The following is a 16,908-nucleotide window of genomic DNA, read 5'->3' as shown; positions in this document are numbered from 1 at the left end:
CGAATATTTGACATTCACTTATTTGTACGTGTCATCCGCAAACGAGTACGTCATTTAGGAATGAGCCAATCGGTACACATCTTAAACGGAAGTGGCATATTTGAAAATTGTCAGTTGGGCGTTTTTTGTTTCGCTGTGCATCGCATCTTCTGAAAAGGTGAGTTTTAGTGATTGCTTTCTTTAGGGAAACATAAACAAGGTGGAGTGATTTTTCTGCTAGCTGCGTAATACTGTAAATTATACAAAATGCTTCTGCATTACTTAGTTTGAGATTACTCGGCGCATGCAAGGTAAGCAATGCTAAGCTATTCGCCGCTAACAACATTGCTATTAGCAAACATAGTATGCCGTCAACACGAAAGTCGGTATTTTTAAAGAACGAAATGTTTAGAATAATTCTGTAACGAGTGTTTCAATGTCTGTCGGCATTTGTTCATATCAAGAGTTTGGGAGGAAAATTGTGAATTTCTTTGTTGCTTAGCTTCGCTGTTGTTCCTTACGTTGGTTAGCCAAATTACTTTAGTTGCTTAGGTGTTTATTTGTCAAACAGGCGTTGCGAAAGTTTTTGTCACAGTAGTAAAGTCTTGAAGAGGGAAAATGTTTGTTGCACAAAATTCAGATTTGGTCATAGTTTGATTTAATTTGATTTGACTGGAAAAGCTTTTGTTTAGGATGTGCCTGTCGGCTTCTCACTTTCAGATGGAAGAAGAGGAACACACAGACAGAAAGCAGCAGCTCGCCAGGCTTTATCAAAGGTTCAGCAACATAAAAAAGTATTTCAATGAAGGTAACGAATGTGCTGCTGATGATTAACGAACAAGTCCGTTCGTCCTTCCGTTGTTTACAGTCTTTTTGACGTTGTAAATACTCCCTGTCCCTTTCCTTTCCTTTCAGATGACACAGACAACATCAACCAGGTCATCGGCTCAAACTCGCCCGAATCTTGCCTCTCCTACCTGACGGACCTGGAGAAGAAAAGGGATCCCGTGCTGGACCAGAACCACCTCACCAGGCTCATAGATTTTTATACCAGGGTGTTTTCCAATATGCCACTGGGGAAACACTGTCATAACGAAAGCTACGCCAGGATGTTGGTCCGATTTGCCGAGCTGAAAGCGTGAGTAGATGTCGTATTTCGAGCAGTTTGGAAAAAGCATCGTCATTCCTTTGAGTTTTTTATCTTTTACTTTACTACCACTAATGGGAATATTTTCTCGCACTTGACAGTAATGCACAACTTAATGATGACCTTTCCAAAGAAATGCATTGAAATTTTGCGATTGTTGACAAGCTCATAAAAATTTTAGACACTGTACCTGAAGCTCTAAATAATAAATTCTGGATAGAATTAACTTTCTTTCTTTTTTTTTTTTTTTTTTTTACTGTTTTCCTTCTGCTAGACTTCAAGATGTCAACGAGGCAGAGGCCAACTTCAACGTGGCGACAGCTCACAGCCAGAGCTTTGCGTTTGTCCACGTCGCGCACGCGCAGTTTGAGCACTCTCGAGGTACAGGACTGTTTTTTAGCTCCTTGTGGCATCTGGGTGAGTGTGTGTTAAGTGTTCACCTGGTGGGTGTGTTTCGTGTTGCGTCTCCAGGCAACACAAAAAGAGCCGTTCAGATACTGCAGAACGCACTGGAGGTGGACGCCAAACCAAAAGAACAGCTGGTGGCTGCGCTGCAGAGCATGCAGGCCGGGAAAACGGCGATCTGTCTGGAGGACAAGGAGAACTTCCCATGTGAGAACTTGTTTTTTATATTCCAGTTTACAAGTCATTAATACTGGGGGCGCAGCAATGAATCGGCCCAGATTTTCTTCATTTTGGTGTTCGGTCCATCTTGTCTGCCTCCATAGAGTCACATCTGTATGTGTGCAGTCAACAATAAATGCCCTACTTTTGCCAACTTAGCAACTTTTCAAACAAACAAAAAAAAAAACGGTATCAGCCAAAACCTGAATAGGAAGATCAGATTTGTTTTTTTTTTTTTTTTTTAAAGATTGGCGATCGACCAGAAAACTGCAATCGGTGCACTTTATAGCTGGACAGTATGTCTTGAAAATAAAATCCATTTTTTCCCCCATACTTGTTCCAATCTCCACTTTATTTTTCATTTTGTTTTCTTAAAAAAATAAAAATGTCAGATGACAAAACATTTTCAAAAAGTGGTGTTTATTTCCCTTCTGTGAGCTGGAGCTCTGAGGGCAAGGCTATTAGAATTGTTGCTTAATTACGAGAACGTAGTTGTGATATTGGCAGAATAAAGTCGCAATTTTACTAGAAAAACGTAACTATGGAAGCCCAACGAGTGCACTGATGAAAAAAATCCTGATTTAAAAAAAAAAAAAATTATTTATCCCCCGCCCCTGCCCAAAAACAAAGAAAAACAACTTCAAAAACCAAAAATTTGCTACATCTTCCAGCCCCAGTGCATCCCTCATTAATACCTTTGTTATCTTACTAAATTAGATTCATCTTACAGTTTTTTTGTGCTTACATATTTTCTTTGTGTTTCCAGCATTATCCAATAGAACTGAGTCTGTCAAAAAAGACTCGGAATTCCCGAAACTCGGCAGAATGTCAGATGGAACCGGCGACTTGCAGCTCTCCAGTCTTTTTAGCACGGAGTAAGAATGAAGTAGATTCTTAAATTTGCACGGTCTTGTCGAGGAGGAACGCGCTTATTTATTTATTTATTTCTTCAGGACGGAGCCACCGTCTGGGGCTTTGGACGATCCGTTTCCTGGCTGGAGGACGGGATCCCATCGGAAAAGAGGAGTTGGCTTGGTGGGCTTCAGCCTGCGGGATAAAATAAATAACTAAACGGTTCTTGGAATTTTCACCTTCCCCCCCCCCTCCTTTTTTTTTTTTTTTTGTTAATAGCCGGGGAGAGTACCTGTAGTGCCATTTTCAATTCCAGAAAATGATGACGACATCCACAAGAAAGTCCCCAAATCAAGCAGTATGTCTGTTACTAGGGGTTTGTCCAGGTTTGTATTTTCCCCGCTTCACTCTGATGCCCCTAATTTATTCAAAATGCAAACTAATTGTGTATTTTATCTGTTTTTTTGTTTTGTTTTTTATTTCCTCTCAGACAAACGTCTGGTTCAAACGGGACTTCGGGATTTGGAGTGTCCTCCTCGAGGAAAAGCGTCGAAGGCCGAGACGTTGTCAGGGATCAGGTGAGAACAAAGAAACTTGCTGGCAAAGCTCTTTTGTGCTTCGGTGCGAGGATGATTTTTTCCAAAATCCATTTTGACGCACTAGAAGCCATCAGTTCTCAGTCCGGATCACGGCCAGTGGGAGGACCAGGCAGACTCGACCGCAACGCTCCTCCAATCAAACGGCGCGAAAGGATCGTCCAAAATAGAAGGTAAAACCTGCTGAGTTGCGTTTTGACCTGCAGCGTGCTGAACGGAGTGATCAGTGGAAATTAAAGTTCTGTTGTCTTCTTCTTCTTCTGCTTATTGTTATTATTTCCTCTGCAGATGTGACTTTTAATTTCGAACAAGTCGTCAACTCCAACTCTCCCGAGTCGTGTTGGACGTACCTGATGAGCCTGGAGAAGAGAGGAAACCCTCACACAAACGTCAGCCTGCTCAACAAGCTCAAAGACTGCTACTCCAAAGTCTTCAGCAGGCTGCCGATCAGACAGTACAGCAAAAACACCAGCTACGCCAGAATACTGGTCAGATATGCAGAACTGAAGGGGTGAGTCTTACTGAAGACATTCTGGGGGATCTCCAGATGTGAATGTATAAAGTGTCAAATTTTCATTATCTTTCTAAATATCAAAGATGCACCAATCTGATTGTTGTACACAATCTCTTTTCTAGATGGACTGCAGAGTTTTCGATTAAAGTTGTGCTTCTGAATCCAACATAAGGAGATAATCTAAAATGCACTGAAAAAGTATTCACAACCTTTTCACAGTATTGCTGGTTAAAGCCACAGTGTGTTTTATTAAGACTGTATGGTAGATGAAGTGACCTGTGGTTACCTTAATTCTATACTTTTGACTCGGTTGAAGTCTTTTGATAAATTTAGATGAAGTTCTTGGATGCTAAATAACACAAACTCTTATCTTTTATTTATTTTAAATCAGTTTTCTGCCTTTTTTGTTTCTTTCCTCCATTTGGTTTTTCTCTGATTCTTTGCTGCTTTCTCTTTTTCTTTGCTTTGTTTTACCTTTCTTTCTTGGTTTCTTTATTTGGATCTTTGTTTTCTGCCTTTTTTTCTTTTGCTTCTGTCTTTGTTTAATTTTTTCCTCTGGTTTCTGTTTTGATTTTCTTTCCTTTTTTTGTTGCTTCGTTTTCATTTTTTGCTTTGTTTCTGTCTTTTTTTTTTCTTCTGTTGTATTTGTTTCTTTTCCTTTTCCATTTTGTTTCTTTCTATTTCTCTCTCATTTTTTCTGTCATTTCTTTATAATTTATTCTTTCTTTTTTTTTTCCAACAGGGGATTCTGGTCTGTTTCTATCACTACCTAACAGCTGTCTGCTGAATATCACCATTTGTTTTCCGCTCTGTAGGATTGAAGATCCAGATGAGGCTCAGGATCACTTCATAGTCGCGAGATCCAACTGCAAAGGCTTTGCGTTTGTCCACATTGCACATGCCCAGTTTGAGGTTTCTCAAGGTAATCTTGTGTTTTTATTTGTGGCTGTATTAAAATAACTGGAAGTGGCAAAGCAAATAAAAACGTTTTGAATCTCGAGATTTCATGTTGTGAAATGAGTTCTTCGTTCTCTTCATGTTTGACCAGGTTACCAAGGTGACTTTGTGGATTTTTTACATTTTTTTTTTAGGTAACCTGGTCAAAGCAACTTCAATTCTGCACAAAGCTCTGGCATTAAATGCCAAACCGGCAGAGCTTCTGGAGACGGCCATGCGGAACCTGACATCGGGAGAGAAACAGCTGGTTCCCCCCATGGAGGACGACCCGCCCATGGGTAAGGATCAGTCTGAAGCGGAGTGCCGCTGCTGCTGCTTTTTCTGTTTCTGTCTGCTGAATCTGTAAACGTCCGCGTAGCAGGAAGCGGGCCCCCCTCTGGCGGGAAGCAGAAGCTGCAGCTTCCGGCTCGGATCCCTGTGAGCCAGTCGGTGGAACGGAATAAACCTGCCAGCAAAGAGCCGGATGCAGAGTGGAAAATTCCCAGTCTGCTCACCCGGCAAGTTTCTCCTGAGGTATTAGCAATATTTAATTTTATATACATATATATATATATATTTTTTTTTTTTTTGTATTTTCCCTCTCTAGATGCACCGATTCATTTACTTATTTTTTTTCACTGCCAGTGCATATATCTGAGGTTTAGTATTGGCCGATAATGATCCGATATAGGATAACTTGTTTTGAAATGTTTCTTTTTTTTTTTAAACAGACATAAATGTTCAGAATTACAAATTTAGTTGATAACTGCACCAGTACAGCACATTGAAATTCTTGGTCAAACTTGTGAAAAACAACCCAGCTTTAATTTGTTCAGTCCGTGCAATTAGGAGTAAAACAGCCAACGTAAAATAAATAATAATAAAGCGTGACGTCACTCAGAACACATAGCATAGAATTGAATCAATAGATCTGCTCGTATTGATCCGTCAACATTGTCACAATGAATTGCTTTCAATATCGGGGTTGATACAGATATTGGATCGGTGCATCTCTACTGTTAAGTCATTTTATGCTTCACTTCATTTGCTCCTAAGGATAAACGGACCACTCCCGACCTCAGACCCGTTCCCCGTCTGGTGGAGTCTTACCCCACTCCCTCCATCCAGCTTCCGTCCAAACTGAACCCACAAGCCGCCTATCAGACGCCCAACGGCTACAGGAACCCACGTCCCAGTAGGTAGGTGCTTAATTCGCTCACATCCAAGATCTGGATCGTTTCAGCCTCTTAAACTTTTAAAGAAGTTGGTCTGGTTGTGTATTTTCCGCCCTCGAATGAACGATTTTCACAAGTCGTTTCTCCTCAGCTTCATCACTCCCGTCGTAAAGAGAGGCCCCGAGGCGGCGTCCTCTGCAGCAGCGCCTCACAGAGCCGGAGCCGCGCAGCAGGCCTGCACGCCTCTGAGCCACACAGCTGGTTTCCACACTCCACAGGTGCAGCACTGTTACCGCCCGGTTACAGATGTTTCAACCTGTTCACTGGATTTGTTATTTAGCTCTCAGCCGAAATCCCTTGCAAATAAAACAGAAATCTCATTGGAACTTATTTGTTTTTCAATGAAGGTCTCCTTCAGTTCTTTTTCAAACGAATCCATCACAATAAAGGGGAAGCAGTTCTTCATCCTCAAGATGATTGGACGAGGCGGCTCCAGCAAGGTAAAGCAACACCGACGGCAACAAAAAACACAAACCACTTCAAACCAAAGTTGTTCTGTTCTGACTCGGGGTGCGCCGATAAATTGGCTTTAACTATCGGCACAAAGATCTGAAAATCAGCTTTTGGTCTACCATCAGAGAGAGCTGACTGACCTGCCTACCAGGTCACATCTGAACGTGTGCCGTTAACAATAGCCTCCCCACTGTTGAAAACATGATGACTGTCGCTATATTTGGAGACTTTTCAGACCAAAAAAATTGCTATCGGCAAAAATCAGAATCAGCAGGTCAACAGGATATCAGTGTATCCTTATAAAGTATTACATCTGAATATCTAAAATTAAGCCCTTAAAATGCGTTAGATTCTTTTTTTAAAGAAAAATTTATTTGGCCCTTAATACGTCAATTGAAACTTTTGAATTTATTCGTGGATTTTCTATGTAGTTTCCCCCCCCCCCCCCCCCCCCCCCCTCAAGATTTTTCAGTCAAGCAAAATTTTTAATTGCGTGCAGACATCTTTATTGCATCCCGTGACTCGAGGCGGTTACGCTAGCTTGCTGCTAATATAGCCTTGCTAGCTAGCTAACTGTTTTTTGCTAATTTATCATCAGTGGCTCACTTCTGTTGCCAACCCATGCAATGCTCCGTTCATCCTGGCACTATGCAGGCTAAGCCACTAAACAGACCTCAGAATTGTCAGTTTTGATTCACTGAGTGGCTAAAGCTCCCCTGAAAACCAACAGCTAATACTACTAGCTCTGACCTAAGAGCAGCGTTTTGAGAGACATAAGCTCCGAAGCTGGACGTTTAATGGATTTTAAGCATGATGATCGAGCAGCTGTTTGACATACTTTATTTCATGAACGTTGTTTCTATAGAGGGAAATATAGCTGAGAAAAGGAATAGAACATGGCAGCAGAAGAGAACAGAAAGCCACAGATTCAGCTTTAGCGACATATTAGGAGAAAAGATGGGAAAAAAGAAAACAATGTCTAATAATTTTCCTTTTGTGTATGTGTTGCGATACATGTCTTAAATTTCGTTGACGATGGACTTAAAAAGCCTCACATTTACATTGATGAAACCTGTTTTTAATGATTGCAAAAAAAAAAAAAAACTGCAATTGGTGCACTCCTAACTCTTGTTCTTCTTTTTCTTTTCTGCAGGTCTATCAGGTCCTCGATCACAAAAAGCAGCTGTTTGCAGTGAAATATGTGAACCTGGAGGAGGCTGACGCTCAAACGATAGAAAGTTACAAAAATGAAATTGAGCATCTGAACCACTTACAGCAGTACAGCGACCAAATCATAAAGCTTTACGACTAGTGAGTACATGACTCGTCTAGAGTCGGTGTGTTGATGATGAATCGCAGTTGAGTGTGTGGTCAAATCCAACCACCTTTAGCTTATTTGGCAGAGATTTTGATGGTTCCACTTTTTTTTTTTTTTTTTGCAGTGAAATAACCAACAGCTATATCTACATGCTGATGGAGTGCGGCAACTTGGATCTGAACACCTGGTTGCGAAACCGCAAAACCGTCAACCCGCTTGAGAGGAAGTTCTACTGGAAGAACATGCTGGAGGCCGTCCACACCATCCACAAGCACGGTTCTCGTCGTCTCCAACTGCTTGTCATATTTTCTGTGTTGCTTGTTATAAATGAGTAATTGTGACGTTTTCATGTTCGCTCTCTGCAGGCATCGTCCACAGCGACCTGAAGCCAGCAAATTTTGTCATAGTCAACGCGTCGCTGAAGCTGATCGACTTCGGCATCGCGAACAGAATCCAGCCCGACGTGACGAGCATTATGAAAGATTCTCAGGTAGGTCATATTTATTTTAGGTTCGGTTTTAATTGAGTTGTCTGATTATTTATGGTTTATATAGTTTGTTTTTTTAAATGTGTGTTCTAATCACACAGGTTGGAACGCTGAACTATATGCCTCCTGAGGCCATCAAGGATACATCATCTCAGCCAGGACAGGCGCGATCCAAGGTACTCATCTAAACCTGGCTGATTTAACTTGTGAAATAAGACTCGTATAAAGAATCTCAATATAATAATAATTATAATAATAATGGTGTTGTACAGATCAGCCCTAAAGGAGACGTTTGGTCCCTTGGATGCATCCTCTACTGTATGACCTATGGGAAGACTCCGTTCCAGAGCATCACAAACCAAATCGCCAAGCTGCAGGCCATCATCGATCCGTCTCATAAGATCGAGTTTCCCGACATCGCAGAGAAGGATTTGCTGGATGTTTTGAAAGTGAGGGTTTCTTTTTTCTTTTTTTTTTCTTTTTTGGTATGCAAATGAATTTAGTTTACCTGTTTGAATAATTGTAAAGCTTGAAATCACGTTAAACTGCTTAGAAAACATCTGACTGAGGTTGGGATTGGTGGCATTCATGATTTATAAGGTAGGTAAGTAAACTTTATGTACATATAGAGGTCCGAAACTAGATATGCTTTAAAATGAATAACAAAGCTTGACGCTCAGACCACAAAGAATAGAATTAGGCTGGATAGATCTGCCCTTCGGTTTGGGCACATTGTCACCGACACATAATCCACAAATTGCTTTAATATCGGGACCGATACAGACATTAATATCGGATCGGTGTGTCTCTAATTATTAATTAAGCTTAGATGTTCATTTAAGGGAGTTTATCACATTTTCACAAAACCTTAAATGAAAATGTCTCCACGTGTATCTTATTGTTTCTTACTTCAAATGGAGGAGGCACTGGAATAAAGGGAATTGTAGTTCTCTCTCTGCCACGTCTGTTCACAAGTCCCAAGCTAGCCGGTTAAGTTTGTGATGCCACGTTTTCTCTCATTTCATCAGAGGTGCTTGGTGCGAAACCCGAGAGAGAGAATCTCCATTGCAGAGCTGCTGGAGCATCAATACCTCCAGCTGAAACCACAATCCTCTCCTGAACCAGGTACGCAAGAGCCAAATAAGCCCTCCGGGTGCTCAGCGATCAACTTCTGAAGCTAAACTGTGATTCGTTTTGTTCCGTCAGAGCGTCCTTCTGACAAGGACCTGAAGAGGATTCTAACTGACCTGGCAGCCCTCCAGTCTCCAAACAGTATCGTCCGAGCAGCTAATGTAGGACTTTTAGTGTGTGTGTGTGTAACATCTTCTTGATCCCGCCTGACATTAAACTCTAACTTTATTGTTTCTTACAGAATTTGGCTAAAATGTGCAGCAGCGGCAGGAAGCTGGATGTCACAGAATGCGCAAAGTCGTCGTCCTAACAATCAACAATCGTGATTCCTCCTGTCTTCATTTATTTCCTGTTTATGTCAACTGATTTATTCAGACCCCTTTGTGACCACTATAGAAGTATCTTACTGTAAGTCTAAACTAGCGTACATGTATTTAAGTAGCATACATGTGTATATTTTTTCATTTTAGCTAAACTAATTGTAAGCTTATACAGTTTAGAAAAAATAAACACACTTTGTTCCAATGAGTTGCTTGTTGATTTTTTTTTATTTTTTTATTTTTTGCAACAGCTGAAAGTAGAATCATGAAACAAGTTAAATAACTTTCTGAATTACAAACAGAACTAACCTCACATATGAGAGCATGCTCTGTAAAGAGGGAGTGAAGGGTATTTACAACTGGATGCAGATGAAAATTAGACTAAAAGTGGTCATCTTTGTTTTATAGCAAAGAAGATCGTCATTATTTGTATATATTGCACAAACGATGCCAGGAAAAGTTTTCATAACAAAGTACTGAAATGCATAATAGTGATGTGGAACTACACCACAGGACTGGCAGCTGTACAAAAGGATGAACAATTTAGACCCTATTGGTCTAGCAAATACGAATTCAATTTTTTCACCATTTTATTTGTTAAAAAAAGGGAAATACCAATGTCTGCAGAGCTAAGGTAATAAAGTTTGACAGAAAATTTTTTAAATAAAAAGTTAAAGTATTTTTGAACTGAGAGCTAAATATATTATAATATATTAATGATCATAAATCACATCTTTTTTTTTCTCATGGATTCTTTATCTTTGTCTCCCAGTTTGTGGTTTTCTTGCAGAATCTGAACGCTGACACCGCCTCCTTTTTAGACCAATCACGAGCAGCCTCCGCTCACACGCTGACGTCTCGAGGGCAGGGAGAGAAAAAGAGTTCTCACTCTGCAGTGTTTTCTAGAATTCCGTATTAAATTTCTTTCTGATGGAATAGTGCACTAGTTTTTGATATTTTTTAAGTAAAACATTTTTTTTTCTTCATACGCCGACTGTTTGCTTACTAATATCCTTAGTGAGTTGACAACATAACTCCCGATGCACCACACACAGTGAAGGCGCCTTCTTGCATTAGACGATCTTCGTACTAAGATTCAGCTTGCCCTTCCTGCTATCTGATAATAACAGCGATGGCGGCTGCAGCTAGACTGTTTATCCGAGGTGCCCACTCAACACTCGCTATCTCTGGTGTTGGCACCGGGAAGCAGAGCTCTTTATTCAAACTGTCGGCAGGTTGCAGCTCCCGTTTAAAAGCGCAAAGACATGTCGCTCACTTTACCTTCCAGCCCGACCCCCCCACGACGGAATATGGTGAGTTTCTGGGCTAACTGGTTAGCATTAGCCTCGTTCAGTGTTTGTAATGAGTCGGAAAATAATTGGGTTTCTTATTAAAGCTTCTTTATGTAGACAGTTTAACTGAGGAAACTGTAAGCAGGTGTACAGCAGGGATTTAATGAATTCCAGCCCAGCTGGAACCTGGAACTAATCAGACTTGTTTTGCCTGCATCAGAACAGCCCAGTTTCAAAATAAAAGTATATGTCTGCTGTCAATGAGGGATATTTTCATCAGTTGCTTGCATTACTGGGAATTAATGTCTTACAACTTTAAGGTTCTTATTGTTTTGGTCAACAGTTTATCATTCCCAACTTTCTCAGGATTCGTTTTTCTTAGAGTTAAAGAGCAGCATAGTGGCAGCATTATGTTATTTATGCCCATCCATCTCAAGTTGTGTTAACTTAAGAACTACTTTATAGTTAGCAACTTAATGGCTAAAGCAAACAAGACCGAATTCCTGTCACGTTTCACGTCTATTTATATTTACTGTAGTCAAATTCCTGCTGTTTCTGTATTGAAGAATGTTGGTTGCAGATGACTAGCATGTGGCTGTTTTGAACACTAACTGCGCGTTTAATTTCACTTCCAATGGTTTAGGTGCCACACAGAAGATGAACTTGTTCCAGTCGATTACAAGTGCCTTGGACAACACGCTTGCTAGTGATCCGACAGCCGGTAAGGAGACCCGCAGTTAGCCCGTTGAAATCATCCGTTTGTAGGAGATGCTAATACCCGAGTGAAGTCCTCCACTTTTTCAAATCAGACGAAATTGGTGTCAAATGTTTGTGCTACGTTTGTGCAGCAAAAATGTTCTTTTGTGGCGCTATCATTTTAAAGATATAAAGAAATGTTTCTAGTGGTCATCAAAGGTCAACCAGCCCCCCCATCTTCCTCAAATCAGACGAAATGGGTGTTAATTAACTCCCATTTAATTGGGAGTTAATTAAATGGGTTTGTGCAAAACGTTTGACATCAATTTTTGTCTGATTTCATAAAAGTGTGTGTGTGTTGGGGAGAGGGGGGGCTGGTTGACCTTTTGATCTTTAACCTTTCATTAATATCTTCAAAGCCAAAGCAGCACAAATGACAATTTTTGCTGCACAAACGTAGTTGAGTTAATTGGCACCCATTTCGTCTGATTTTAGTAAGGTGGGGGTGGGGGCTGGTTGACCTTTGATGACCGCTAGAAACATTTCTTTATATCTTTAAAATGATGGCTGCACAAACAAAAAATGTTGCCGCACAAACGTTTGACACCAATTTTGTCTGATTTGAAGAACAACTTCACTCAGGTGATGCTAATCCATCTTGGGGGTCACATCTGCACAAAACGTTCACGTCAAAGTGGTGCTGAAGCCGTTTTTTAGTAAACAAATGTTTCTGCTTTGGAAATTGTACGGCTTTAGAGTTCTTGCATAGGCGTAAAATCTGCTACAAACCTTTTATGTGGCACAAAAAAATGCAATAAGGAATTCCAAATATAATGTAATAATAAAGCATAAAAAGCATGAATATACTTTAAAAAGTATTTAAAAATTTCTGAATTTTACACATTTTAAATGTCTTAAATGTGTAAAATTCAATTAAAATCAAGAGATTTTAGTTGAAGAAGTGTTGTTTTGAAATACTTGATTAATATCTAAGATAAATAAAGCTCTCGCACTTCTGAAAATTAGAAAATGTTACTAGATCTGTTGATATAGTACTTTTTCAGACAGCTTTTTGAGAATTTCCTGTTAAGACATGAACTTTTCTATTTAATCTATGTCCTCTTTTGTTTACCCACAAACATACTTTGAAATATCGAACCCCCTGACTGTTGTATGTTGTGTCTCTGCAGTCATCTTCGGGGAAGACGTTGCCTTTGGAGGAGTATTCCGATGCACAGTTGGCCTGCGGGACAAATACGGTAAGACGGTGAGCCTGTTGTCTGTGTCATATATCTTTACCACTAGATGGCAGCAGAGCATAGAATAGAAATCTTAACCCCTCGCTTCATATGCTGGTGAGATTATCAGTGTGCACCTGAGGGACCAGAAGGATCCATCTGCACGTTCTGCACATGTGTGTTGCAGCAGGGGAGCCTTTCACGCTCGATACAAAAAACTGATGCAGCAGAACAAGTCGCCTTGTGTTTTAGACCTACAAATAGCCTCAATAGGATCTACCTAGAAATGCCTTATTTAGGCATTGTTATGACTAAAAATTAGGGATGAACCTGAAACTTTATTATAGAGTTTTGTGTGGTTTTTAATGCAATAGTAATATAAGTGATGATGATTTATTTTGTAATTATTGGGAAAGGGGCAGGTTTTTATGAGGTTTTTCTTCTTCCTGTTCCTTTTCACGCATGTAGACGAATTGTTACAAGACATTGTTTTTGTACATCTCAATGCGTTTTGTTGAGTGAATAAGCCTATAGATTGACTGATGAAAATGTATTTAAAGTGTCAGCCTTTTCGGCTTCCAGTCAGTCCATGTAAAACACTGAATACAGTGGAAGCCTGACTGAAATAAATAAATGCTGTGTGAATCTAACTGAGCTGTTTTAACAAAGGTTGCGTCAACGTTGGAAGTAGCAACTGTGCTACAAAAAAGCATCAAATTACCTCATTCAAACATGTTTTGAAATGCAAATGCAGTGTTTAACAAAGATCAAGAGAAACTTGCAGAGAACAAATGCAAAGAAAAACAGCAAATGCACTTAACAGAAATTCAAAAATAACCCCAACATTCACACAACCTGGATACAAACTTAGTTGCTGCCTATTTGTGGCTATCAGTGCAAAGAATCAATGAATCTGGCACCAACAGGGGCAAATGAGCATTTGTACGTTTTTGTATTGCACTCAATTACCACGGATTTGTGAACAGATGGCGGCAACCTGTAATTACAGTCGAGGGCGGTTTGGGTCAGCAGGGATATCTTTGGCCTTTCTTGTGACTTTGGTTCTGTACAGCTGGGGCAGCTCTATAAGACATATCCCTATAATTTTGTTGCACATCTTTGCAATGCTGTTTAGTCTGTGTTTATGTTTTAGGCTCAGGGAGTCAAACCAACAAATAAGACTGACTCAATAAAAATGACGGAATCAAGAAACGGTGGCCACATAGCTCAAACAGCAGGAGTAATGATCCCAAACACAATCAGTCAGAATTTATTCATATTTAGACATAATCACAATTGTAAAACAGTATATTTTTAATTATAATGGGCTGTAACAGAATTTCCATTTTTTATAATATTTATTTTTTTTGCATACTTGTCATTGTGTAAAATGATTTACACTCTAATAACCATAAACAAAACACAGAAGAATGAGTCAGCCGTATCCATGTTAAGTTCTGATTCTCATTTACTTAAAACAAATGTCATGTAGTAACAAGTCTCATAAGTTTCCCCTAGTATATACATATTGAAAAAAACTGTTAAATGAAATGAAGCATAATTTGAAGAATATAACGTAAATAGTGTGATTATGTCATTGTCAGGGATGCTTCATACACCACTTTCCAAATTATTATGCAAGTGATATTTTCTCAGATTTTCTTAAATGGTCACTGCAAATGATGGTCAGTATAATTTTCAAGTCATGAACTAAATCAAATTTTACTGAACAAAGCTCACCATGAGAACAGTATTAAAAAATAACTCAAAATGCACTGTTCCAAATTATCATGCACAGCAGATTTTCTAAAAATTTTATGGATTATAAAGAACATTAAACGGTCGTTTGAATGTGCAGCATTAAGTGTTCACATGTACTAAAATCAAAAGCTGTTTCAATCAAAAACATCTTAACAGACCGAGTTACATGTTAACATAGGACCTTCTTTGATATCACAGCTCAATTCTTGATCCACTGAACTTGTGAGTTTGTGGAAAGTTTCTGCTTGAATTTCTTTGCAGGATGTCAGAAAACCTTCCCAGAGCTGCTGGTTTGATATGAACTGCATTTCACCCTCAGCTCTTCTGCTTGAGGAAACTCCAAAGGTTCTCAATAGGGTTGAGGTCAGAGGAGGATGGTGACCACACGAGTTTGTCCCCTTTCATGCCCACAGCAGCCAATGACACAGTGGTATTCCTTACAGCATGAGATGGTGCATTGTCATGCATGAAGATGATTTTGCTACAGAAGGGACTCTGAAGGGTTCGACCAATGATTCTCTCCCCATGATTTCGGCCCAAAGCATGACTCCACCACCTCCTTGCTGATGTCACAGCCATGTTGGGATGTGGTGGCCATCCACCACCAATCCACCACTGCGTCCATCTGGACCATCCGGGGTTGCACAGCAGTCATCAGTGAACAAGTCTGTTTGAAAATTAATCTTCATGTACGGCTGGGCCCACTGTGACCGTTTCTGCTTGTGAGCTCTGGTTAGGGGCCCAATAGTAGCTTCATGCACCTCAAGCCTCTGAAAGATCCTCCACCTTGAGGTTCCAGAGGCTCCAGCAGCTTCAAATAACTGTTTCCTGCTTTGTAAGGACATTTTAACAGCTGCTCTCTTAATCCGATGAATTTGTCTAACAGGAACCTTCCTCATTTTGCCTTTATCTGTACAAACCATCTTTGTTCTGAATCAGCCACAAATCTCTTCAGTACGATAAATGCTTCAGTTTTTGTTAAATATCTAATGTTTTCATACCTTGTCATACGGCTCTACACTATCTGATGATTTTTGTCAGCAGAGATTCTTTCTCTTTCCCATATTGCTTGAAACCTGTGGCCTGCTTAATAATGTGGAACATCCTTCTTAAGTAGATTTCCTTTAATTGAGCTCATTAAACAAACTAATGAACCAGCTCTCTGAAATTAATTATAGTGATTCAAGGAGCCTTGACACACAATACCATCTATAAATTTAAAAGCACAACAAAAAATTTTATCTTTATGACACTAAAATCCAATTTGCATAATAATTTGGAACACAGTGTACATCTGCATTAATGTTAGCACAGATCAATGTTGGTCATTTATAAAACATCAATAAAGGTTCTCTATGAAAAACTTAACCAAGATTAACTAGCTATGTTTATTTCCATCTTGTTGCTGTTTGTGTTTGTTCCAAAAGCAGGAAGGGAAGAGATCGGCCCTGTGGTATTCGAACATGTGACTGTTTTCATTGACCATATAATTTCACAATTTGACATTTCGAAAATAAATTTGTTTAATGGAAACGCACCCATTTCGAAAAAACAGGCTTTTGATAAAAGCTTCTGGAGCTAGGATCAGGTGGTTTATTGGCCGTGAAATGTTTTTTTTTTTTTTTCTTTTTTTTCTCAAAACTACAATAGAATCGACTTCTATCGCATCACGAGAGTCACATGATCAACAATCGGATGCTGCCACTGGCACAAACCACAAAGAAGTCGACAGGAAGTAGATGGAGGATGATGGCGCGGCATGTTATTAATGTGAACAAGCTTATTCGCGTATGATTTTAATTGCAATTCTTATTTAATGGAAACACCGCAGTTGTGAACTTTTTTCTTTTTACTTTAGCAGAATATTGACAAAGTTTTGCATACATTTGTAATGGAACCACAGCTAGTGATAGTGATGCAGCGCAGGATTGTGAGGTGTTTACCTGAAGCAGAATTGATATCAGTGGTATTGTTGTTCACAGTAGTTGGTATTAAAAAGGTAGCGAAAGGTATATAATTTTGATAAATATTGGCTATAAAGCAATTTTAATATCGGACATCGATTTTGGCCCAAATTTTCAAATCGGTGCATCGCTAGTTATTAGTTTTATTCGTTTGCTGTTTTGTTCTTAAAATCTATTTGTAGGCACCTACTATTGAACAGTAGTTCCCTCCTGCTTAATAGTAAGGACTCTTTGCAATTGTTTGACAGACTATAAGTTGACTTCAAGTTAGGCTGAGGCAACAGTGTAGAAGAAGTAAGAAATACTGCCACCTGCAGGTGGGAGCGTGCAGTCATTTAAACCCAATGTTTTCTGATAAACTCACA

The 16,908-nt window shown here is 39.6% G+C and overlaps 2 protein-coding genes across 4 annotated transcripts in view; both read left to right on the top strand.

Moving 5' to 3' along the window:
* Window positions 1-53: 53 nt before the first annotated feature.
* On the top strand, window positions 54-9,800 carry ttk (ttk protein kinase). Of its 2 annotated transcripts, none has more exons than XM_028019231.1 (25): window positions 54-157; window positions 700-787; window positions 895-1,117; window positions 1,401-1,507; window positions 1,598-1,738; window positions 2,517-2,625; window positions 2,704-2,785; window positions 2,882-2,988; window positions 3,093-3,180; window positions 3,266-3,371; window positions 3,487-3,709; window positions 4,528-4,634; window positions 4,804-4,947; window positions 5,028-5,182; window positions 5,705-5,847; window positions 5,975-6,101; window positions 6,231-6,323; window positions 7,490-7,647; window positions 7,779-7,930; window positions 8,020-8,144; window positions 8,243-8,317; window positions 8,414-8,590; window positions 9,170-9,266; window positions 9,348-9,433; window positions 9,514-9,800. In XM_028019231.1, the coding sequence occupies exons 2-25, from the start codon at window positions 700-702 to the stop codon at window positions 9,580-9,582; spliced, it is 2,982 nt and encodes a 993-aa protein (XP_027875032.1). In that variant the 5' UTR covers window positions 54-157; the 3' UTR covers window positions 9,583-9,800. The 2 variants fall into 2 exon arrangements, with proteins under 2 accessions (XP_027875032.1, XP_027875033.1); XM_028019232.1 differs by lacking the exon at window positions 54-157 and adding an exon at window positions 178-290.
* An 859-nt stretch (window positions 9,801-10,659) lies between these two features.
* The window catches only part of bckdhb (branched chain keto acid dehydrogenase E1 subunit beta), a 53,915-nt gene continuing 47,666 nt past the window's right edge, over window positions 10,660-16,908 (top strand). For both annotated transcript variants that reach the window (XM_028018144.1, XM_028018145.1), the window contains exons 1-3: window positions 10,660-10,905; window positions 11,528-11,605; window positions 12,771-12,839. In XM_028018144.1, the coding sequence (XP_027873945.1) occupies window positions 10,725-10,905; window positions 11,528-11,605; window positions 12,771-12,839 (328 nt within the window). In that variant the 5' untranslated portion in view covers window positions 10,660-10,724. The remainder of the gene's footprint in view (window positions 10,906-11,527; window positions 11,606-12,770; window positions 12,840-16,908) is intronic.

The sequence above is a fragment of the Xiphophorus couchianus genome, chromosome 5 (genome assembly GCF_001444195.1).
Source record: "Xiphophorus couchianus chromosome 5, X_couchianus-1.0, whole genome shotgun sequence".
Lineage (NCBI taxonomy): Eukaryota > Metazoa > Chordata > Actinopteri > Cyprinodontiformes > Poeciliidae > Xiphophorus > Xiphophorus couchianus.
The sequence above is the reverse complement of the archived record's forward strand: the minus strand, read 5'-3'. Positions and strand labels throughout refer to the sequence as shown.